Source organism: Nipponia nippon, unplaced genomic scaffold (genome assembly GCF_047370975.1).
Source record: "Nipponia nippon isolate SJK-2023a ecotype South Korea unplaced genomic scaffold, ASM4737097v1 scaffold_4, whole genome shotgun sequence".
Lineage (NCBI taxonomy): Eukaryota > Metazoa > Chordata > Aves > Pelecaniformes > Threskiornithidae > Nipponia > Nipponia nippon.
In genome coordinates, this window is record NW_028262358.1 from 3,122,895 (window position 1) to 3,146,935 (window position 24,041).

The 24,041-nt window shown below is 38.2% G+C and overlaps 1 protein-coding gene across 3 annotated transcripts in view; it reads right to left on the reverse strand.

Annotated features, from left to right (window-relative positions):
- The window catches only part of FANCL (FA complementation group L), a 31,655-nt gene extending 20,741 nt beyond the window's left edge, over positions 1-10,914 (reverse strand). The window contains exons 1-5 of one of the 3 annotated variants that reach the window (XM_087775557.1): positions 10,789-10,914; positions 7,630-7,688; positions 6,600-6,660; positions 5,484-5,540; positions 3,670-3,767 (exon numbers count right to left, since the gene is read on the reverse strand). In XM_087775557.1, the coding sequence (XP_087631683.1) occupies positions 3,670-3,767; positions 5,484-5,540; positions 6,600-6,660; positions 7,630-7,688; positions 10,789-10,881 (368 nt within the window). In that variant the 5' untranslated portion in view covers positions 10,882-10,914. Of the gene's footprint in view, positions 1-3,669; positions 3,768-5,483; positions 5,541-6,599; positions 6,661-7,629; positions 7,689-8,099; positions 8,145-10,788 lie in introns of those variants that run through there. The other 2 variants (XM_087775559.1, XM_087775558.1) reach the window with 2 other exon arrangements.
- Between the last annotated feature and the right edge of the window lie 13,127 nt (positions 10,915-24,041).

Here is a 24,041-nt window from a genome sequence, read left to right on the forward strand (position 1 = left end):
ACTTCAGAGATCATGACTCACACCATGGACTTAGGAGATACTAGCAACCTTTATGAATCCACATGAGGGTGATAAGAGTCCTACAACTGTTTTATAGTCGATAATTTAGCTTCCCAAGACATTGTCATTGAATCAACTTGCCAGATTATGAGATAGTATTAGAAGAGCCTTTCCTATAGCTTACTACTAGTACATGTGTACTCTCTCCCACCTCAGCTGATCAGATTTGTGCTGGTATTTTTCCATGTTCATAAAACGACTGAAGTATCCTCCTGTGAGCTCCTCACCTGTTAGGACAGCACTTAGTGTTAAAAAACTGGTACAATTTTATAACGTTTGAACTGTGACTTTTGTGTACAAGTATTTGGATATGAAAGCATATTCACCCTCCCTAAATTAGGTCAAAGAATCAAGTTTTCTGGGTCACAGAGAAAGTGATTATATCTAATCACAGCAGCCTGCCCATTTGCAATCCTCATAACTGTTTGTACCTTCAGTGGTTTAGGAGGAAAGAGGTATAAGATCATTGCAGATAATGTCTTCAATTTGCTTCTGAGAAACTTCACATACCCCTTAGATAAAAGCCATTAGAACACACTAAATTCGTGCCGTACCTGAGAGCTTCTTAACTCACTTCAGAGGTAAAGGAGCCATAGCCAATTGCTCGGATTCTCTTTCAAACAAAGTATCCTTCAGTTTTTCAGTTGGATTTGGATGCAGTCAGCTTCCAGCATGACCCAAAACTCACTAGCAAAAGCCAATCTAGGGTCCACAACAAGCCAGTTCTTTTCTAAGAAAAATCCTGATAAATAGGAAAATCCTGAAAAATCCTGATAAAGCTGGAGGCTTCTCAAGGTGTGAGCAGTGATAGATCCTTACTGCCGGTACTAAATGCAGGTTTAGTTTTATGCTGAAAGACCATACCAGGATGTTTTTAACTAACATGCAAATATGTATCACCTGCAACTCAAAATCAGTCTAGGTTAACAGGCCTTCTTAGCAGTTCATTATATTGTTAAAAGCACACTAAAATTAAAGGTGTAACTTACTAACATACTTCAAATCGCCTCTCTAGGTTATTCTCCTTCCAACTCATAGTAAACCAGATATGATCCTGTATGTAAAGCACAGTCCTTTGAGTAATGATTGACTTCCCCAACCAAAAAAACCCAGTCAGATAGAGTCCTTATCTGTAACATAAGTCAATCAAGAGGTGTATGTTTACTGAATTACATGACAACACTGGACAAAAGCACAGCATAAGTTGTGTGTCTAGATGAAGACCATTTTTGCCTAGAAACCAGGTCAAATTCTGCCCTAGAAGCATGCTCTCTGATAAAACACTGATATGCTTTTTAATAATAAACCACTGGATGTTTTGTATGTGCAGCAAGTCAGAAGAAATATCGGTTTTGAGATAAGCTACCAAATTGTATTTTCAAAGTGTATTTTTAGTATATTTAGCTATATACTATATTTATATATCAAATTATAGACATAGTACATTTTCTATATTTATATCTTTAAAGTATATTTATTGTATGTCAGTGTCTGTTTTGCTGGCATGAGCTTTTTGAAGTGGTTTTTGGTTTTGGTCTTTTGTGGTTTTTTTGTTTGGTTTTTTTTTTCATTTTGGGTTGAGCAGGCATGATTCAAAATTTATTTCCCATGTGTTTAGGAAATTTTAACTAATATTCTCAGACCTGAGTCTCAGAAATTTGAATAGAGTATGTCATCAGCTGGCACAGCTACATACTTAATAATGGAAATCACTGAAAACACTTCAGCTGATTTAACAAGGATGTTTTAAATCTTTAAATAAAAGTGGGTCTTCAAAGCAAGTTCCTGCTTAATGTTAATCACATGGTTTATTTATATACAAATCAGGTGAGAAAACTCAGAACTATTCTTAAACCCAAGGCTTCTTTATTTCATTTAGCAAGATAAGCACTTGTTAAAGTTAACTTGCCATCCAAGACTAAGGTAACAGTAGATTTGCCTTGTTGAAAACCACAAATGTTGACTTTTTTTTAACTTTCAACTTTTACCAAAACTAAAAAGTAGCTTCTCATTCAAAACTTCAACATCCTACAAAATCTTTCATCTTAACTCCTTGAAAGGAGGCCCTGTGAGTTTAATTGTATATTATTAGTTAAAGACAGCCTTCAAATATATTTCTTTAATGCCTCCCTGCACAGAAACAACTACCTTCTTCAACCCTATAGAGGTCTCCTGGAGGTTCTAGGGGAAAGGACAGAAATCAGTCCATCCTAGGCTCTCTGCTGGAGGAGTAGAAGACTCAGTATCAGAGAACTTGCCAGCGGTGGCACATGTGATGGCAGTTAAAGCCTTTCAAGTAAAAGTCTGCACAACAGGAAGCTTTGCAGATTTCTGAAAAACTTCTACATGGACCTTGGGTACTTGAGCACAACTGTGTGTTCCTTCAGGTTTCTATAGGAGGCATGAGGAGAACAACCTTGTTTTCCTTTGTAGGAGGATGAAACGAAATTTGCTTTATGAGCTCATTTGAGAGTATATGGGACTGTGAATAATATAATCTGTTTGCACTCATTCAAGACCCTAATGAGAAGGCACCCAGAGGCAGCTATGTGTACATTTCATTCCTCAACAAAGTCAAATATCCTTTCCTAATGTGACATTCTTTCCCATGGTATTAAAGCAAGCATTTTAGTTGGGGTGAAAAAATTCACTTCTAGTTCTCCTTCCCCCAGAAGACGACCTGAACTGTCACTTCTTGTTCCACAGGTACCCAATTTATAGTACAGCATATACATGAAACCATGTCCTTGGGTGCACTGAGCCTCCATCCTCAAGGGACACAGTTCATACTCTCCTGGTGCAATAACCAACCTTTTTCCCCACTTGGAAATGCCCCCTCTGCTCCTCCAAACATGGTCTGCTTGCACAGTTTTTGGAGGCTAAGGAATGCTTTTCAATAGCCCTCATCTCTGCTCAAACCCATCTGGGTAGCAAAAAACATATATAAGTTTCTCTGTGGGTGTCGCAAAGAGCTGGCTGTTTTGAAGTTCTGGATTTACAGCTTTCCAAATTCTCCCCTCTACTGACATTTTGGGGGGCGGGATTTACCTTTTTGTGGATTAACTATGTTATTCCTTTGTCTAAGGAGATCCTTGTGCTATGGAAAGCAAGATAGAACTGTTCTTTAAAAATAGTTCTAAAAAATGGAAGAACTGTTTTTATGAAAGCATAAAGGTACACGATGATCAACCATAGCATATGGGAATAGTCAAAAAAAGATGTACAAAGTAGGGAAAAAAAGGAAGAAAAAGGAGAACTATAAAAGCTGTATTAAATACGTTTACTATGCCAATAGTTTATAGGCCAAAGAAGAATTGATTTCTTAGTAGTAGCATCTCACCTTTTAGCTCAGTTATTTGAGACTGAAAATATACCTTCAGAGTTAATACAGGTTTGTTGTTTGGTTTTGTGGTTTGTTTCTTCATTTGTTTGTTTTGTTTTGTTTGTTTGTTTTAATTAAAAACAAAACAACAGAATTTTTAAAGCAAAACCAGTTTCTGAACAGGATAAATTAACAGAACAAGTACATTTGATACGTTCCACTCAGAAATACAAAAGAAGAACAGATACTCTAAAGATAACGTCTGTTAAGAAATAGAACAAACATACTTATTCCAACCCAATATTTCTAGATCTCTGACAAGGCAGGAGTAGTATTCTGGCGGTCGCGGTATATGCAGGTCTTGTGTATTCTTTAAAGCAATTTCCTGTTTAAAAGAACATTAAAAACATCATTAAGAGAGATTTCAATATTTTTGCATCTATTTAGTCATGTGATTTTTGCAATTCATTCAAAAATACTAAGCCTATGTAAAATTAACTGTACACTGCATTTGTTTTGTTATAGCCTCCAGCTAAAGCAGACAAAGAAGCTGTTTGGTAAATTACTTCAGATACTGGTAATGAAAACATCTGCAATTTAAAAAAACCCCACAGATGTTGACAAAATAGTCTTCGGATGCAAATATCAATTGTGCCTCTTTTTCAGCTAATAAATTTGAAGTCAAGCATCTTGACTGAAAGAACATTTCAAAAGAAGGTTCTATTAAGCCCACAGCTGTCTCCTGGGTTCCACAGCCACAAAAGACTACACATGTATGAAATCCCCTGTATTATTTTTAAGTAGCTATATACAACTTTAAATAGCAATAAAAAATAAAAAAATCAGTTTCTCAGTTTTAACATCATAAGGTCCCAAAGAATAAGTTTTGGTCCAGATACTCATCAAGTATGTCATAATGCCTCAAAAAGAAGTTTTTATCAAAAAGGTGATGCCACGTTACAGAGAAAAACAAAACCAAACCGTATGTTCCACATTTGTGTTATGCTACTTGTTCTTTAAAGCTGTACTTAAGTTAAAATTATGCTTACAGGACAAATAAATAAAGAAATTTATAATAAAATTATTATTAATTTAAAATAAATTTAAATAAAAGAAATAATATAATAATTATTAATAAAAATCAGTATAACAATCATTTCTGCCCACTTCTCCGGCAGTGTCTTCTGTTGTTTTTACTATCTGCACTGAGGATCACTATTTTATTATTTTGAATGAATTATACTTTCATTACATTCTCATCTTCTGAGTGCTTGTGTATCCAGGCAAATAGATTGGAGTAACTATTGTGAAATATTCCAAAATAGCCACATGTAGACATTCAGTCCTATTCCAAGCACCTTTTCCTGGTTTAGTGTAATCCAGTTTGGCAGGGATTGAACCAATACCGAGGAAAGGCATTCCCGGCATAGACCAGCAGTATAATACCAGGAGGGTATTTTTGTAGTTGTTTTGAAGAATACTTACCTTGGTTTATTTCTAAGTCAAGTAGGTTGTACACAAGTATTCTTTGCCAAGAATGCTCATTCAATAATGTTTTAGTAACAGACAAGAAATTGTCAGTTTCATGTTGTTAACTAAAGACTTTGCTACTCTTCAATCCCAGACCAGAAAAACTTAAAAAACAAACAAACAAACAAAAAAACCCCCAAACAGCAGTCTCTGAACTATGAAAAAAAGCTTTCTGCATTTATTGGTCGAGCTGTCACACAGGTGAAAGCACCTTCAGCAATCCACTGACTGTATAATCCTTTGTATGACTATAATCCTTCTTTACCATCTGGACAATACCAGGAATTCCAAGAAAATCGTTGTAAAGAGGACAGCGCTACACTGAGAACCCTTGCCGGGATTTTAATTTTTCTGCAACACTCCAATTTCCAAAGAGTACATTCACTTACTTAAAATCCTAAAGGATATTTATACAAATATTACATCAACAGCATACATACAAAATCACCTCTTCTTAAAAAAAAAACCCAAACATAAATCCATCTATCAAACAGTAAACTGTAAAAAACCGAAAGCGAAAACCAAAGCTATAAGAACATCCCATCTCCCACATATATATTCTGTCACTTACCAAAATAGTTTTCAGCTCCACCATAAAACTGACAAGATCTGGACAGCTATGCAACCTCTGGAGAGAATGCAGTATCAGTTCATTTTCTTCAACTCATAACTTTTAGTGGTAAACAATTTCAGTTTAACTATCTATTTTTCTAGTATTGTCAAACCAACTAACATAAAAAACCCCAACCATATACCACGTGTTTAAATATTTCAATTACAGAACAAACCTCCCAGAGCACAGGGAACTACTGAAAATTAACCGTCACCTTCGTCACATCATGTCACATTACCCTTTTATATATTTATGAAGACTTTACACTTCATGTGTTTATGAAGACATTTATGAAGACTTTAGTCTTCACCAATGAGAACAGAAGCTTTAGAATCACTCAAAAATGTTTCTTAGTTGGTTACATTTTCTTTAGGAACTCTCCAGACTCGCCTGCTTTTAGATGCTGTGCATGATTAAGGATCCCTGTGTATCTTCAGCTGTGGCATGTATTTACTCTTCAGTTTCCTCGGCTCTGTATCTTTGGTTATTCCTAGCTCACAACCCTTGTTCTACAAAGGGGTACGCAGTCCATGAGATACAGTGTCCTAACTAGCACATGTGGCAAAGATGCCTTCTCAGAAATGAAATATTGTTCATGACTGCAAAGCTGTTGTATCCTTGTTCCAAAGCTGCTTCTGGATAGGAAGGTTTAACTTAGATTCCTTGACTGTCTACAACACAGAATGAGCTAGATCTATCAATAATTAATGTGAATCCTCTTCTTTGCATTATGAACAGTTTGTAAAAAAAAAAATATATATAAAAAAGGAAAAACAAACTCTGTTTCTAATCGAGACATTAAAGAAAAATTCCAGTGAAATGTCAGCAGCCATTTATCAAAAATCATTCTATCTCAATCTTCAAAAAATAAAGCTTGAATAAAAATAAGTATTTACTAAATTCTATCCATCTCTCTTTAGATTGACCTGCAAATCCTCAAGCATTTCAAAATAAAACTTGGCTATAGAATGAAAGGAGAGTTCTTTAACACTTTTAGAATAGATGCGCGAGTATAAACTTTTCAGAATTATTATAAGCATACATTTAACAGAAATGGTTTTAGAAGCTGTATACCTGCTTTAAAATATGCCGATATCCATGCAGTATCTTCTTTAGGTGCCAGCTACACTCTATCCTAGACAAACAGTATTTTGTATGAATTTTAAATTCACCGTACATGATTTTTAGAAGAGATCAGAAAGTCTGCTACACAACAACATAAAAGTTGTTCTTCAAAAAACCAAAGGAAGTAAACAATACTTCAAAATTTCTTTGAGTTTTCATATTCAAAGTTATTTAAAACTTTCAAATGTCACTATCCCAAAGCCTATTAAAAATTAAGCATTTACCTACGAAAGCCTCTGTTCTTTGCTGAAAACAACAACATAATTCTTGCAGGCTAATATGACTTCATAAAATATACCAATATTTAAAAATGATATCCCGAAAATGTCAAAGTTACCTACAATGCGTATCCAACCTAGAATGTAATAAAGCTATCGACTACATCTGTTCACAGTTCAGAGCAGGCTGGCCTAGGCAGAAGTATGGAATACAATGTTAAAGACTAATCCCTGCACGTGTGCACACACACAATTCACACACACATACTACTATGATAAACACAGTAATAAGAACAGAGCTTTTAAAGAAAAGTTGGGCAATGCAAATTAATACGTATGAGCAGGAAAGAGAAAAATGATGGTTAGCACAGCTTTTTTAACTTCAAGTACATAACTGCTTAAATTTACAACTTTGCACTGAATTTTCTGTTTCCCAAATGGTACTATATAAATAATCCGATTTAAATGAACATTTTTTTCCAAGTACACTGATGTATATATAAGTACAACCAATTAATTACAACAGGTTTCAAAGTTAATTAACAACAAAATATTTTGATATAGGCAATGTTTATTGTCAGTGTTTATTAACACTGATGCTGTACAATTTTGTCGCAAGGTTAAGTTGAAACCAATAAGAATTAATTACCAACACTGATGTTGGGAAAAAATAACAACTCATATGCATATCCATCATTGCTTTTATCAAAATAAACTTTTGTTACATACATTTACAAACTGCTTTCATAAAACTATCTTACCTTGCATTTTTCAGTTGCAAATCCATTGGTAACAGTATCCTGATATGGAAGTCTCTACCCTTGAAAATAAACATTTAGTTAATAGGAAGGTCGGCAAAGAAAAATAGTTAGACACTTGTAGGAAGCATTCCACATAAGATCAGCTGCTAAGAAAGAAAGTTTATCTTATCTGACTGTCAGGAATATTTTTCAGAATTTCTTTATTTAGGAAAAAAAAGCTGCATGAGTAACATGTACAAATAATGCCGATTTTAATTCTGAAGTTGAAATACTGTTGACCTCTAACTCGCCGTATTCAGTAAAAACTCTTCAGTGCATCACATTTCATAAAGCAAAAATAACACCTTTTACAAGAAAAAGAAACATTATACAAATCTGGACAAACCCAATAAATATAATTTAATCCAAGTCATGCTGAAGTACATAAAAGTCTGTCTTCAACTCAAGTAAAAGTCAAAACAGACTCTTACCATAAAAGTACTACACTAAGAAGGAACTTGGGCACTGATCCACAACACATTTCAGCAAGGTTTTAGAAACTGTAAACAAAAACAGTCCCAAGTATAGGAATGTAATTTTTTTTTCCTGTTAGTGCAATCCACATGGGGCAGTTCCTAAATGCCACCTGCTTGCATTTTCAGTAATTGTCCTGATTTGTGATCCTCCCTCTGATTTCTTATGGGATGATCAAAACAAAACTGAAATAAAGAAGGTTTGTGAGTAGGTTTAACTCCTCCCTGAAGCGAAGAGGGCAGCTAACTCATCTCAAAACTTTTATTCCAGACTCTGCTCCAGCTCAGCATACCTTGAATTATGTCCACAAATTTGAGATTTCTTCAGCAGGAAGTTAAGAACAAACCCAAATTTCCTCCTGTGATTAGATGACCGATACAGTGGATGCTTTATGTCCATTTCAGAAAGGCTTTTAATATAGTTTCCCATAACATCCTCATAGACAAACTGAAGAATGATGAACTAGAAAAGCTGACAGTGGACTGAAAACTTGCAGAACTGCTGGGCTGATAGGGTTGTGATCAGCAGGACAAAGTCCAGCTGGAGGCCCCTGAGTACTGGTGCATGCCAGGGGTCAGTCCTGGGGCCAGCGCTATTTGACCTTCATTAGTGACCTGGATGATGGGACAGGATGCACCCTCACTCAGCAAGTTGGCAGAGGATACAAAACTGGGAGGAGTGGTTGATAGACCCTGTGATTGTGCTGCCATTCAGAGGGACCTCAACAGGCTGAGGAAATGGGCTGACAGGAACCTCATGAACTTAAGAAAGGAAAGCACAAAGTCCTGCACTGGGAGAAGATTCACCCCATGCATCAGCATACACTGGTGGCTGACCAGCTAGAGAGCAACTCTGCAGAAAAGGACCTGGTGGTCCTCGTGGACACGAAGTTGATCCTGAGCCAGCAATGTGCCCTTGCAGCAAAGAAGGCCAACAGCCTCGTGTGCTGGATCAGGCAGAGCCTTTCCAACAGGTTGAGGGGGGTGATCCTTCCCCTCTGGTCAGCACTGGTGAGGCACACCTGGAGTACTGGGTCCTCAGTACAAGGAAGGCATGGACATACTGGAGTTAGTCCAGTGAAGAGCTATGAAGGTGATTAACAGCTTGAGGCATGTCTCATGTGAGGAGAGACCGAGGGAGCTGGGACTGGTTAGGCTGGAGAAAAGAAGGCTCGGGGGGGGATCTTGCCAGCATGTACAAATACCTGATGGAGGAGGACTAAAGGTGTAGCCAGACTGAGTGACACACACTGACAGGATAAGAGGCAATGGGTACAAGTTGAAATACAGGAAATTTCACCTAAATGCAAGGAAAAAAAAAACCTCAGTAACAGTGAGGGTGGTCAAACACTGGAAGGCTGCCCAAGAGGTTGCGCAGTCTCCATGCTTGGAGATATTCAAAACCTGACTGGACATGGTCTTGAGCAACCTGCTCCAGCTGACTCTGCTAGAGGACCTCCAGAGGTTCCTTTCAACCTCAGTGTTTCTGTGATGCTCACATGCAAAAACAAGATACCTGTTTCAGAGCTGAATATAGCCCGTTGGCCCATCAGTTGCTTCCAAACTTCTCCAAAGCTGATGCTTACTGTATTCTTAAATTAAGCACATAACCTCAGACTTTGCTACGTTATGACCTTAGCCCTAATCAAAAAATCACATCTGAGAACAGATGCTCACACTCACATCTTAACCTTCACATTAACTCCAGGATGCATTCTAACACGCAGAGCATTTCAAAAGTTGCAGCTGTTACAGTAATGCAAATGAAAACACACGCTTGCAAACATCTTGTGAAAATTAAATACAAGAGTCACTAAAAACCTTCCTGAATTTTGACTACAAAACTATGTTTTTGAAAATGCTAGTGTGACACAGCCCATGTCTTTTGTCTTTTACTTATTTTTGTAGGAAGAAAATCCCACGCTATTTCTAGCTGAAAATACACCTGTTAAGAGCTGTTTCTGTGGTCTGTGGGCACGCACATGTATGATATTTTAAGGAGCCATGGCTGTAGCATCACTGCATGCTGCCTCTTATGGTGAAGTTGGCTCAAGAGCATCCACTCTCAACCTGTCTTAGGTGCTGTTCTTCTCCCTGCACTGCAATTTACCAGATCCTCAGAGACTATGTAGCGACTTAAGCTGAAACCTGACAAACACGGTAAGTGAAAGGAAAACACCCACAATTAGTCATTTGCCTCAACCTTCACCCTAGGCCAAGAGCGTAGGCACATTGAATCTGCCCCCCCCCCCCAAAAAAAAAAACATTTGCCAGCACAACAAATCCAGCCTACAAGCCATCAGCGAGACCGCGCCGCCGAAAGAAGAGCAGTTCGGCGGGCACAAGGAGTGCAAACCCGCGGGATGGCGACGTGGGCGCCTCCCCGCAGCACCCTGACGGCAGGGAACCGGGCGCGGGAAGGCACGGCAAGCTGAGGGGCCCCGCTACGCTCCCCCCGGCACCTCCTGCCTCACAAACCCGGCGGCTCCCCGCTCGCCCGGGAAGCCGCCGGCCCCGGCGAGGCGGGAAGCGCTCCCCCCTCACACAGACCCGGTGACAGAGCTGCCCGCGGGCGCAAGCCCTGGCGGAGGGAGGCGGGGGGGGGGAAGCTGACGCGCAGTCACGGCCGCCGGCCAAGTCCCGGTACCTGCGCGGTGACGAAGCCCTCGTAGGCCGTCCCCTCCCGGTTCTGAGGCAGCAGCAGCGGGCACCGCCGGAGCAAGGCCGCCGAGCCCGCCATGCCGCCCCGCTCCTCCCCGCCCGCCCGTTCGAATCCGACGCGCCGCCGGGTGAAGGCCCCGCCCCCTCCGGCGCACGCGCCTGAGGGAAAGGGAGGGGCGCGCGGCGCGGCCGTTAGGGTGGGCGCGTGCCGACCGTTACCTGAGGCGGGCAGTCCTGTGGAGACTCCCGCGGCGAGGAGCAGCTTCTAGAATTCCGAGGAGCGCGGCTTCCCGGGAGCCCCGCCGCGCGTTTTCCTCACGCTTTAGCACGTCCTGAGGGGACAAGCGCCCAGGGCTAAGGAGAACCGTCGAGCTCTTAATACACAACCGGCTGCGCCAAGCAGATTGGCAGTGCCACCCAAGACAAGGCAAGGGGTTGCTTCTGGCTCCATTCATGCATGGCGTTTCTAGGAATCAGTGTGTGTTTCCTGCCACTACAGATCTAGAGTGATAAAAACTCCTCTGCTCCCTCACATAGGCGTTGGGATAAAAACCTTCCTCGCATTTCTGGGTGGGCTGCCACTAGGACCTGACAGTCACTGTGTTTGGGAAAGCCTGAGGAAAGAGACTTAAACAAAACTTTGGGGTTTATTATATATGTTTCAGGAGGCCTTAAGACTTTGCATATCACACAAAACACAGAGGCAGTTTCTGCCTAAATAGACACGTTTGAGACAGAAAAGACAGTTTTACAAAGGGATAGGTGACTTACCGAAGTCACCTGAGAGGTGTGTTGCAGAACTAGCAACTGAATCTTGAGAATCCCCAAGGCTGCTTCCCTTGGGAACAAATGCAAATGCAATCTGATTAGCACGCAATATATTACTGAAGTTTGTAGAAGGTCATATATTTATAGCTGAGGTGATAAGGCCTCCGCTGTTGGGTATGGTATGAGTGACTAAAGTGACTAAATCTTGTCAACTTTTCCAGTTACTCATCTCTTGTAATAGAGGAGATTATTTCTTCCAGTGCACATTGAGTCATTCCTATCTTTAAACCAGTGCTTCTCACTGTGGAAATGAGCACAGAAGGCACAGCAAAACGTAGAAAAGGTAGTATTAGCAGGAGCTCAGCTGTTCCAGGCCGGGGAACTGGGAAGTGGCTGCAAGTTTTTGTGGCAGTCGGAGAGCCACTGTCTCTGATTGCTGGCAGCAGCTCAGTAGCTGTGGGACAAGAGGAGAACTGAAAGAGAAGCAAAGAAAACAACAAAAATGTTTATACCTGCAGCTAGATCTTGTTCCCTTAGCTTGGGAGACTTGTACATGGGGATTGCATGGACATCAAGGAGTCAAAAGGGGTCAAACCCTTTGCAGTTTTATATTGGTGTAGTGGCTATTAGAAATATAGCTACTATGTGAGGTAATGAACGTGAAGCCTTGTTTGCTCATTTAAGCCAGATGTTAAAGTCTTTTGTGTTCTGTTCGTATGCTGCCAAAGTTCCTCTGTTCTGTATCCAAATTCTGCCAATGATTTGCCCAAGCATCAGGCGCACCATCCACTAAGAAGAGTCATTAGAGAGGTGAAAGAGTCCCAAGATTTGCCATTTAAATTCATCATAGTGAGATTTTCAGGAATACGTGCTAATAAAAACATATCTTCAGTGCTGGTTCACATGTTTTTTTACACTTTGCAAGTGTCACTGATGATTTCCAGACTTCCAGCAGATTATCAGTGTACCTCAGAAAGACATGTTCTAGCAGTTCAGTTCTTTGCAAGACTGTTGCTCTAGTCATCCGTTTTTGCTCCAGAGAACTTTGGACAATGCAAGACTCCGTTACCAATTCAAGAAACATTTTCTAAATATAGGCACAAACAGGTTTTAAATACCACCATGTTTAACCTGTATGTCCAGAGTTCGCTCCCCTAAGGCTGTTCCTGTGCATTTCAATACCCAGCATGGTTCACCTTGAGCAGTTAATCCAATGCTACACAGTAAATTGCATCCTTCATATTATCTATTAATTTCATTTTGATCAAAACATTTCTTCTCTTGAGTGTTTTTTCTCAATATGCATTACACTAGCAATTACCTTATTTAATTGTGAAGTATCTCTGTACTTTACCAGGTACAGAGATTATTTCTTAATTGCATCAAATGCAAAACTGAAGACACGTTTTTTTCCTCCTTCTTTTGGCCATGTTTATCTTAGTCTCTGACATTAAAAGAAATGTCAAGTCACTTTAGCCAAGTGCAGTTATGGAGTAATGTGTCTAAATAAAAATACTGTAATATCAGAACCATAAAATATTTTAGTACTGGGGCCCAGAGAACATTAAGTATTATCTTACACTGTATATACTGCACACTTTTAAACTTTGTACAGAAATGCAATTACTTGAAACATCATGTTATTTTGATCTGGCACACAGGCTTCAGCATTTTTAAAACAGGAAAACAACAACATAAAAGCAAGAAAGAGGTTTGACAGGTATAGTTCTTCAGGCAAAGGAGTCCTGATCTGATCTTTCAGCCACAGGCCACCTTTACTAATTTAATTACAATCATTGTTTGCCAGAAGAATCATAGTGAAGTTTGTTATTAATTATTTGTCCATTCAGTTCTTGCATTCAGCCAGTTAAGTAATCAAAAAAAAAAAAAAGCATTACTTGAATGACAAAACAAACAGTATGCAGACCAAACACTTGAAAGTGACAATTTCTAGGCTAGATTTTGTTAGTAAACTTTTCCCACGAACAGACAGACAGCAAGCACAATCACAGAAGACAGAATACACATGAAACCACTCAGTAACCAAAAAAAAATTTGTTGAAATAACTTAGATTTCTTAAGAACTTGATTTTTTTTATTTATTTAAAGATATTATGAAAGGCAAGAAAATAACAGTGCATTGTTCTCCAGCGTTAGTATCTCCAACATAAACCAATCAATTTAAAACCATGCAAAATTGCTAATACTGTTATTGCTGTCCTTCTTCATAACTCGGTGTCGTTTTATTCATTGCGCCCCTAAGAAATGACCTTTTCTGTGCATATCCCCACCTTTTTCCACAAATCCCCCGAGTGACAGAATCTCATCCTAATCCCATTTCCATTTAGATGTTATAGAAAAGCATTGTAGACCTTAGAGGGAATAAGTAATCATAATGGAAAGATAATAATATGTTTATGAAATCCAGATTTCATAATGGCAAATTGAAAAATTACAATAGTATTTCAAGCCACTGAAGGTCAATGTTACTAGGAGTGCAAAGCCATCGATCAAGTGTTTTTAAACTTTCATAGTTTATATTATTTTTTAACATGGAACATTTCTATTTCAGAGAGTACCTCTCTTCTGAGGTGATTCCTCATCTATCTAGTGATCACAAAATCCAGTGTTAAAAGCAGTAGTTGTTTGTAAGGAAAAGCCACACTAGAAAAATATTTAGTGTATTTTAGCTGCCTTTTAAGCAGACCTAAAACTACAGAACAACTTCACAGGCCTCTACAAAATGCACCATAGACCACAGTTTAAGAATTCCAGTCCTAATGAATTCTTAAAGGTAAAAGCATATGAAAGGACTTATAATTAAATATAGCAAAAGAATACTTTGAATAGTATGCAGTTGTACCTTTTTTTACTAAAGGCAAATTAGCTTCCTTATGCCTAAAAGCTACACTGAAAACCAGTAAAACTTAACTGAGGTCCTAGACAAAAAAATAATGCTTAAACCTTGACCTCAGCTAACTCAGGAGTTTCCCTCTCTTGAGCTTCAGTTTTCCACTGTTTGAAAGCACAGCTCAGGCACACTAACAGCCATTGGGACTAGGTGGAGTTTTCTATGACTAAACCAGCAGGCCATGGTTGTCATCAGAAAGAGGTTTTATTGTACTACTGCTTCTACTGAATGGCTCACTGTTGTGCAGGACAGTCGTGCTCTTCCCTTCACCCTGTTCCTGGCCCTGCAGCCTCTTCTTCTCACTTATGCCAACTCTGGTTCCTGACTGATCCCCTTGTACACTGGGCCAGTCTGTTCACTGACCAAAAACTAATTGCTTTTTTGATGAATTATGTTTTAGGCTGGCCTGGCTTGCTGAAGCTGTGACACGAGCACTAGAGCTGACATGAAGAAAGCATCAGAAGGGCTCGTCCACAGGCCAAACCACCCTTTTTGGAACCAGTGAGAACCTAGATCAGATGCTGGAAGAGCACGCAGGTGAGAACCACCAGGCTTCTCCTTCTACCACAATCCTCCCAGCCCGCAGCCTGTTACCGGCACAGTTTTCATCCATACTCCTTCCTTTGTTTTACCCAAGAAATTTTTGCTACAAAATAGTCCTAGTGATTTGCATAGAGTTGTCTTACACTGTACTTTTATTTCTGACTATTTTAAAACTATTTTGCATCATTAACAGCTCACAAACTCAGGTGGAGACTCCGGACATCTCTATTTTAATACCTCAGTACAAAGCAGTACAGCTGTTAACAAATGTGTCTGTTCTGATGATTTGAAATGCAATTGTTCTTCTGTATTTAAGAACTTTAATATTAGAAAACATATGCTGGTACCAAAACCAAGAACACCGATTGATCTATTAACAATATAAAATGATTAAGTAAGCATTGACTATTTTAAAATGTCTTGGGTCTAGAGGGCTCTCAAGGCTCACGTTCATCTTTGTACATATAGGCAAAATCTTGGCACTCTCTTTGGCAGATGACCCAGTGAAATGACTGATGTATGAACATTAATGTATTCACATAAATTAACTTCTGCACATAAAAAACACAGAGGCTTTAAGCCCAATTACATCTTCCTGAATTGTACAAATATTCCCTGTGCAGTCAGTGGCAACTCAAGAAGATGAGGCCAATCCATATGTTGTATTGATTCTAAAGGCACAAGAGTATGCAGTTAATCCCTTGCAAACCTTGCAGAGCACAAACTCTTGGAGATCTTCCAAGCAGCCAGATGAAAGTTGCCTTTCAGAACCAGGGAATGTATGTTAGAGATTTCAAAAGATGCTGGGCCAAAATCTGGCCTTGCTTTTACCAGTGTAAAATAAGAATATTTCAGTGGAGATGTGTATATGTATGCCAATATAAATATAAAACTGAGCATTATACTTTATCTTGCAAGATAATGATAACATCCTCTTTCCTGTTAATGCCTAAGAAAACCAAATTGAAGATAACAAACAAATGAAAATATTGTCTTGTTCTAACTAGAAGTTTTATAACCCCCAAAACATTTGTGAGACACCTCATGATAGCTTTGAAGGTCTTTTGTGCTGCTACTAGGTTTTACCTGGAAATAATTCAGATACCAGTGTGATGATCGACAGTATAAATCTTCCCAGGCAGGTTGAAAACTGTTAAAAGTTGCAAGTGCCCCCATGGTCTGTGTTTGCATGTGAATGGGATCTCCTGTACACACATGACTTGTAGTGTCCATAACAGTCGTTACGGATGTGAAACTTGAGAATTATCTTTCTGTAAAGTTAAGGGCTTAGCACCTTTAGATGTGGTCACACTCAATTTTTGTCCATCAGCCAGCCAGTAAATCCAAGTATTTTGAACCTATGGCATTTCACTTGAGTGTTGGCACTGCCTTTTTTGTGGGATTTTCTAAATACCATAGGAATACAAAACCATCTCTCAAGCGTAGCTCAGAATCCACAGTCTGATGCCCAAGATCCAGTTCAGAATCCTCAGATTTCAGAGTGCAGCTGGATCATGCAAGTAACACTGAGGTTGAAATGAACTAGGTTACTAAATAAATATTGTCTTTGTGTGGTGTTAAAGTTATTGTTATGACTGGCTAAGTTGCAACCTTAGCGCCCTTTGTAAATCAACATTGTCTAGCAAAATAAAATAAAATGCCTATATAATCCAAAATGAGGGAAGCCATTAAGACAGAGCCATAACACTGAGCATTTTCGCTACATTTTCAACGTTTCCTCACCTTCAGTTTAGAAAACTTACGTAACAAAAACAAATATTGAAGCAAAACTAAATATATCCTTTTATAATTACACAACAACATAAACATGTAAAACAAAGGCTCTAAGTTTGTATGCATTTTTAAATGATACAATTACTCCATATTCCCAGACTGTTGGGAAGAGTAAAGTATACTGACAGCAAACACTAATTTTTAGAACATTAAGGTCAGAAAGGTGAGTCATTGCTGCCCATTACATTAAGAATGTCTTTCATTACTTTTAACTCTTGAAGCCTTTAAAAGAGTTACCTCAAAACTCACAGAAAAACAACGACTATTCATAGATAGCAGTCTCTAAATTGGGGCAAAGCCATTCTTTGTCTTAGAAACAAAGAGGATGACTACTTACTGTTCTGTCTAAATTTAAAGTTGTACGTGATCAGTGGCTTAAAAATTCATTGTATCTGCATATGCACCTTGTGAAGAAAGCTAGTGTTTGTCTAGATTAGTTTTCAAGCCAGTAGATGCAACTCTAGTGATTTTATGCTAAGCAAAAAGTTTACATTATAGCACTTCATTACATTTAACTTTATAATAGTTTTAAGTAAGTGCGTAAGAGGAGCACAGACTATAAAAGTAGAGAATACTGTGCAGAAATTGGAAAGAAAAAAGAAAAATACATAATGCATGATGTAAAAAGAAACAGATAACGAAAATTAAAAGGATTTTACTAGAGAAAAACAATTTCATTTTATTGTAAAGCTCTAAATGAATAAAATAAAGTCTTTGAATGTGAAGATGATTAAAAAGACAAAATCATTAGCTAAAGATATTTACAAGTTTAGACTTTCATTTTGATTGTAATTTTAATTAGCTGGACACTGGGGGGGATGAAAATGAAAGCCTACATCATCTACTTACTCTTTAAATTGCATTCCACCTTAATTTTCTGCTCTTCAGTTCTTAATTTTCTCTATTTTTGTTCTAAGTAATCCGGTTATCAGAATAAAGTGATTTTCTCTCAGCCAGGTTTAACGTTCAGTATTCGAGTCTGTGAACCAAAAGTTCACCCCACTGCTTCAATTTTTATTCTTTCAATAGCAAAAACTCTCCAGGAAACTTTTCCAGTCTTTTGTCTGTACAGCAGGGTGCTTTATGTACACATGACAGTTATGTAGCTAATAACAAAGGATTCTATTTTAAAAATAATTACGTTCCATTTACACAGTTTCCCACGGAATTTACTCATAAAATGCAGGATGCACCGAAAGATTAAATGCCATTTTCCTGTTCATTAAAGCCATTTTTCTAAATGTAACTGAGTTATTTGCCTTTTTGTCTTGAAGGAACCACATGCTCAAGAAGTGGTTAGAGTCAGTTTATTCTTAAACAAAAGAACTAATTACATTTAGGCTGCATCTGCAGCGTACAGTTAACTCGCTGATTTGTACCCCAACGTCAGGCCATGGACAGATACTCCTTTCATGAGTAGCTGTACTGGTTGAAGATGCTGAAGACACTGTTGACCTGGCTGTCCCTCTGTGCCAAAAAGTGCTTCTTCAGCTGATCAGTCCGGGTGAAGGAACACAGTAGATACTCCTGCTTCTAGCAAAGCCATCCAGGTTGATTTAAATATTTGATGAAGGCAATTGAAGCAGGTTATGTTGCCTTTTCCAGAAAAGCTCTGGAAGCAGAAATCCAGAGCTGAGACAGCTGCTGCAGGTGCATAAGCAAGACAGTCTAGTCACCATGTGAGCATCGTCACTATCAAGCCTTGTACGTATCAAGGTTCCCTCACAGTTTCTGCCTTCCCCTGAACACGACCTGTTTTCAAGTAACATAGGATTCTTCTGCAAGTTGACTTGTAAGACACCTTGTTGACCCACGATGGTGAGCTGTGGAAAGGGTGTGAAAGGACTATCAACACATTAGGGCTTTCATCTGCATGAAAATGGAAGATGTTATATAAAATGGAGCAAGCCTGTGGTTCAGCCCTTAACCTAGCCAGGTTAGCTGGTTTGGGCTAACCGTATCTGCGCTGCAATTGATGGTCAGCAGCAGAGTTCATGTTATCTCAGTAAGTCCTTGTTCCTTTCCCAATAGTTTCTTTTAGGAACAATTCAGTCCTAAGAGATGTCTTATATACCATTCTTGTATTACATGATTAGTTTTAGCTGGCTAAAAAACAGCAAGCATAGTTGGATCTTGACAAGATCATTTTATCTCATTGTTTAAAAAGCAATTCATTCACAGGCCTTCTTGCCCCGTCTTTGCACCTCAGGAAAGAATGCGGATAGGATTCACTCAGGGCCTTTTTGTAAGACAGTTTCCACTGAGTGTATAAGCAGTCTTCAGCAAAGCCTACAAATACTTTTCTGTGCCTGGGAGTTCTCCTTTTAGTGTCATTTTAGTTCAGATCAGCCATGTGCTTTTGAAGTGAATCTCTGATTGTCCCGATGTTCTGTGCTTTGATTCACATCGTGGTGTGGTATTGAAGCACATGAACTGAATTCCTTTTGGATTAAAAACTGAAGTGGAAAATGCTGGAATGCATCTAATGCACTCCAGCTGCAAATGGGCATTCAGTCAACTGAACCTAACTACAGCTTTTTTTAAATTAAAAGAAGTGCAACATGGACATCACACCCTCATCACCTCCTATTTTGCTTTAAGTTAACACTCCTCCTGGTCTATAAACACTGCTAATGCTGATGCAAGTTTAAGGATAATCAAATTCAGCACCTCCCTATTTCTAGTTTTACTTTCTCTTTTATAGAATTAGATGTTCTTCATGTAGTCACCCTCTCCCAACTGATTCTAATAGATTCAGAACTCTGTCAAGATACAGTTGTCTGTTCCCTGGGCAGAACAGCCAATTGCAAATGTTATATTTAAAACTAAAGGTCCAATTACAGGACCAATTTATGACCTCAGTTGAGCCAATAAAAATCTGATAGAGTTCATTGACTTTAACCTGACTGCAGTAGCTTTATTCCAGATTTGCTCATGTGTAATGAAATTGAGTTCAGACAATGGCTCCAATTATTACTTTTTAAGAATTAACTAGTAGTGTAAGTTGCAATACAGAGTCTCTCCACCTTTGAAACAAGGCTTCATAATTATCACTTGTGGGTCAAAAGCATATATTCAGTCCAGTGGTGCTTCAAGGACCAAAGTGCTTTAAAGATTTTGCTTAAGAAAGCGAGAGGTGGGTATATCAAGACATGAAGACTTTAGCAACACTGCCTGGAAATAAGGACTGGACACCTGGTATAATGTATACATACATAAATACAAAAAAATATTTTGTTTATCCAAAGGAACTGATAAGGTTAACTTTCTTTCTGTGCGCATGCTATAGAAGAAGCATTAAGCATTTTTATGCGTTTCACTTTACAAGGTTTGGTGGAATTCTCCAAAGGGGTGGTACACTGTGCAGAATCTGCAAAGGCCACATTTCTGCAGACCGATTATTTTCAATATCCAGATTGAGGCCAGAGATGTTGGCCTAGAGCTTCAGTGCTTCTATCCTAGTCTTTAGAGGGTGTGCACATATGCTGACTTTAGCACTGTCAAGCAATGTCGATATAGCAAGAACCCAACCCTTCCAAAACCAATTCAAAGCACTTAAAAATTAGGCTTTTGCTCTGTATTACGCTCCCCAGAGGAGCCTGTCTATCTGTAACAACTAATGGAGTTTAGTGAGGCAAATCTCTGTAGACAAAATGTAGATTTTTTTTTTTTCAGTACACTCCCATATTCCTATAGAAATACGGTAGTTTTCTGGGTGTGTCATTAAATATGTAGTAGAAATTTGTATACAGTTTGGTTTTTTTAAACACATAGGAAGAAAATATTGTCTTATTTTTGTGCACTCTGCACAATGTGGTTTAAAAGCCCAACTAGGCACATATGACTTTCATAGTGCACACAGCTATTGAATAAGCAAGCATCAGTACTGCATAGTCACTTTTCAAACTAGAACTTAAAGTATGTTTTCAAGTTTTAGGTGAAGACTCTCCATCAGATATTTAGCATCTACCCCTTCTTCCCTCTGTTTTTTCAAGTTATTTATCTTTCTGGAATTTCCTCAACAATGGCAGACACCTTAAAGGCTTTTTTAGGTTGGGGTTTTTTGGTTTGAGTTTTTGATTTTTTTTTTTTTTTAACTTTATACAGTTCAGTTATGTTAGATCTTGCCAATAATTCAATGCTAGTTCTGTTTTGTCCTTTTTTTTTCCTCTCCTTATTGCCATTTTTCAGAGAATCCAGGGAGTAGTTTGAATTTCTCTGTTTCCCAGTACTTTAAAGACTAGCAGAAATCTGTCAAAGGAAAAATACGGTAGTGGAACTCTCTTTTGGGCTTTCACAGTCAGCCTAGTCTCCTGGTTTCTGTGATAACTATTTGTGAATTGTTAGAGAAGAAAGGAACAGATACTCTCATACCTAACTTGCTTGTGTTAAATAGTCCAGTTGAAATAAGTATGACTATTCAGCCCCCATCCTCAAGAAAGAAGAGTCATTCAGAAAAATAGTTAAGTAAACATTTAACATAAACATCTATTTCAGAGCTGTCCAGAGCAGGTATGGTTTTAAGTAGGTGCTATCCTCAAGGACGCTTTGATTTAAAATTCCCTGAAATTCACAGATATCTCACTTTACTGTATGGAGTTTTATTTTTGTCAAATTAACAAGAAGTTAAGTAAGTGAATAAATGCTCTAGCCAGTTAGTCTGCTGCAAAATAGCTGCAGATAGTTGATTTTCAGAGTCACTGACTAAATTATATTGGAACAGAGGATTAAGCATAAAGTGCTAGATTTAATAAAGCACATTGGGACTGAACACAGGGTTAATCCAGGTGTCTAAACTCAAACTACACACTATACATTAGATACATAATAAATAAGCATGTTTCAGTTAAAGCTAAAAGTAAAATTCTTGACACTGACAAAATCCTCTTACCTGGGAATCAGAGTCTTGCATAACATAGCCTAACAGAGCTCAATCAACTTCACAGTTTACACTGGCCGTGGGTTTAAGTCTGTATGTTTGAATGCTTGGAATTAGTTTCAGGTGCAGTAATCACAGAAAGAAAACATGTGCAGAGACACAACTTTTTAAAGAAATAACAAAACTAAAACAGGTTTAGAGAATTATCCATCAAATTACATTTTTAAGAGTGGCTATTAAAATGTTGATGAAAGAATATAAGATGATGAGTCAGGGACACTAAAAGACCAAATGCATGGGTTCTACAAGATATTACACTAAGTACTAAGAATTTCACTTTATAACCCAATGTGATTAAATAGCATACTGCTGAAAATGCAGATGTTATACTACTATAGTAAAAAAAAAAAGTGCGTTTTAAAGATGTTTCTAATTAAATCATGAAAGATCACAAAGAAAATAGGGAGGGGCTTTGCTAAGAGTGCAGTCATATAGAAGGACCAGGACTTGAGCCTGATTGTTGAAGTTTCCTTCTTCAAACTACATGGCCTTGAAGCCATCGAAAGCTTGAAAGATTTTTCTGGTGAAACTGAGTAATGTTATGGTTATGTTGTGCTACTCAGTAATATGTGTGAACTGCTTGTAAGGAAGGATTATTTTTAAGGAAAATCTGGTTGTAGATTGACCTTGGACTCATATTTAATATAAGGAAGCTAAAGAGAAGGCAGCTTTTACAGCAGTGAAGATTCCTGCCAGCTATGTAACATTCAAATCTCAGTTAAGGATGTTTTAAAGTCAGTGATAGATAGAAAAAGTAAAATAACTCACCTACCTTTCAAAACAGAGGTGTTAGTATAAAATAAGGCTTCAGCAAAGACAGCAGGATTTACAAAACCAATCATTTGTATATGGGATTTTTTATTTTTAAATAATCCTGATTTCTTAGGCATTAGACAAGAGAATGTTTCTGAACTAAAAGTGTGATCATTCTGTTATGTTTTATAGGGTTAGAAGGACATGTCAGTAAATATTAAAATAGTCCATAACACAGTTGAGATTGTGGACCTTGCTTAATCTCAAAATATTCCAGTATTTGCAGAATAATATCATCTGTATTCCACAGGCTTTTCTTCTGCCATTCAATCTCTGTCATTATGTGTTGTTTGAAGGAAGTACTTAACCATAAGAAGTTATGGATGAATATGTTCAAGTATGGGAACAAGCCTATGAATGTATGCCAGACTCCCTTCTTCTGGGACATTCCATTCATACACTTAAATCCATTTTGACAGGGTGAAGTCTGGCTCTTTCTCACTGTTTTCTTCTACATAACCAAATTCTTCCAGGCTGAACAAGAAGTGGGTTTCTGTTCAGTCTAATGTTCTTTCTCCTTTGTAGAAATTAAACATTCTGATTTGGAGCTGATTTTCTTCACTTCCCAGCAGGTCAGTAGTAATTACTTGATTCCATGCTGTCCACATCCTTCAACATCTGAGACAAGATACTCCTAAAAATCAGGTGCTGATGGAATTGTGAAACATATTCATTCTTTCAAACCTCTTCTGAAAAGGGTTGAAGGAACAAATTCTTTATAGAGTTAGAATTGCCAGGCTCCTTGGCTGACATCCCAAACTAAAAGCTCTCTTGCATTTTGAAGTCTAAATGTGACCTCTTCACCTGCTTTTCTGGGCATCTACTTTAGGTTGATTGCTTTATTCATGTCTTTCTTATCTGTAAAGTCCTCATAACTTTTTGTGTTGTTTTAGTACAGTGACCATACTATTAACCCAGTCAGTAGTGTCTGAATTAACTCCAAATGGTTGAGCCATCTGGTGAAGTTCAGTTTGTGTTCTTGTCTTTGAGAGTTAATTGGGTTTTATGTGGCACATCTACTTCAGAAAGGACATTGGGACCTATAGCAGTGTGATATATTATAGATTTAATGCATCCCAATCCATTAAAAACGTCATCAGATTCATTAACTGTAGTTTGTACATCCATTTCAGTAGACAAATTTGTTTGATCATATGCATTTGCAGTTGGCTGTCATGTCTAAGCATGTTTCCTCTTCCACAGCTTATAACTTTAGCCAGTGGCATCTCCTCTGTGGACAGGACAGTTTGGCTTCATCTCCTGAACGTTTTAATTGCTCGCTAATGAATCATATTTAGTACTTTAGTATTTGAGCATTGGGTGGCTGTGAGTTTTTCTGCATATGTTCACCACTATTACATTTCACTCAACTTGCAAAGCTACTGCATGTTGCCTTTGTTTCTAGTGTCACAAACTATTATTGAAAGGGTCTGGTTTTGAATGTTTGTATAGAAACAGAATAATTAACTCA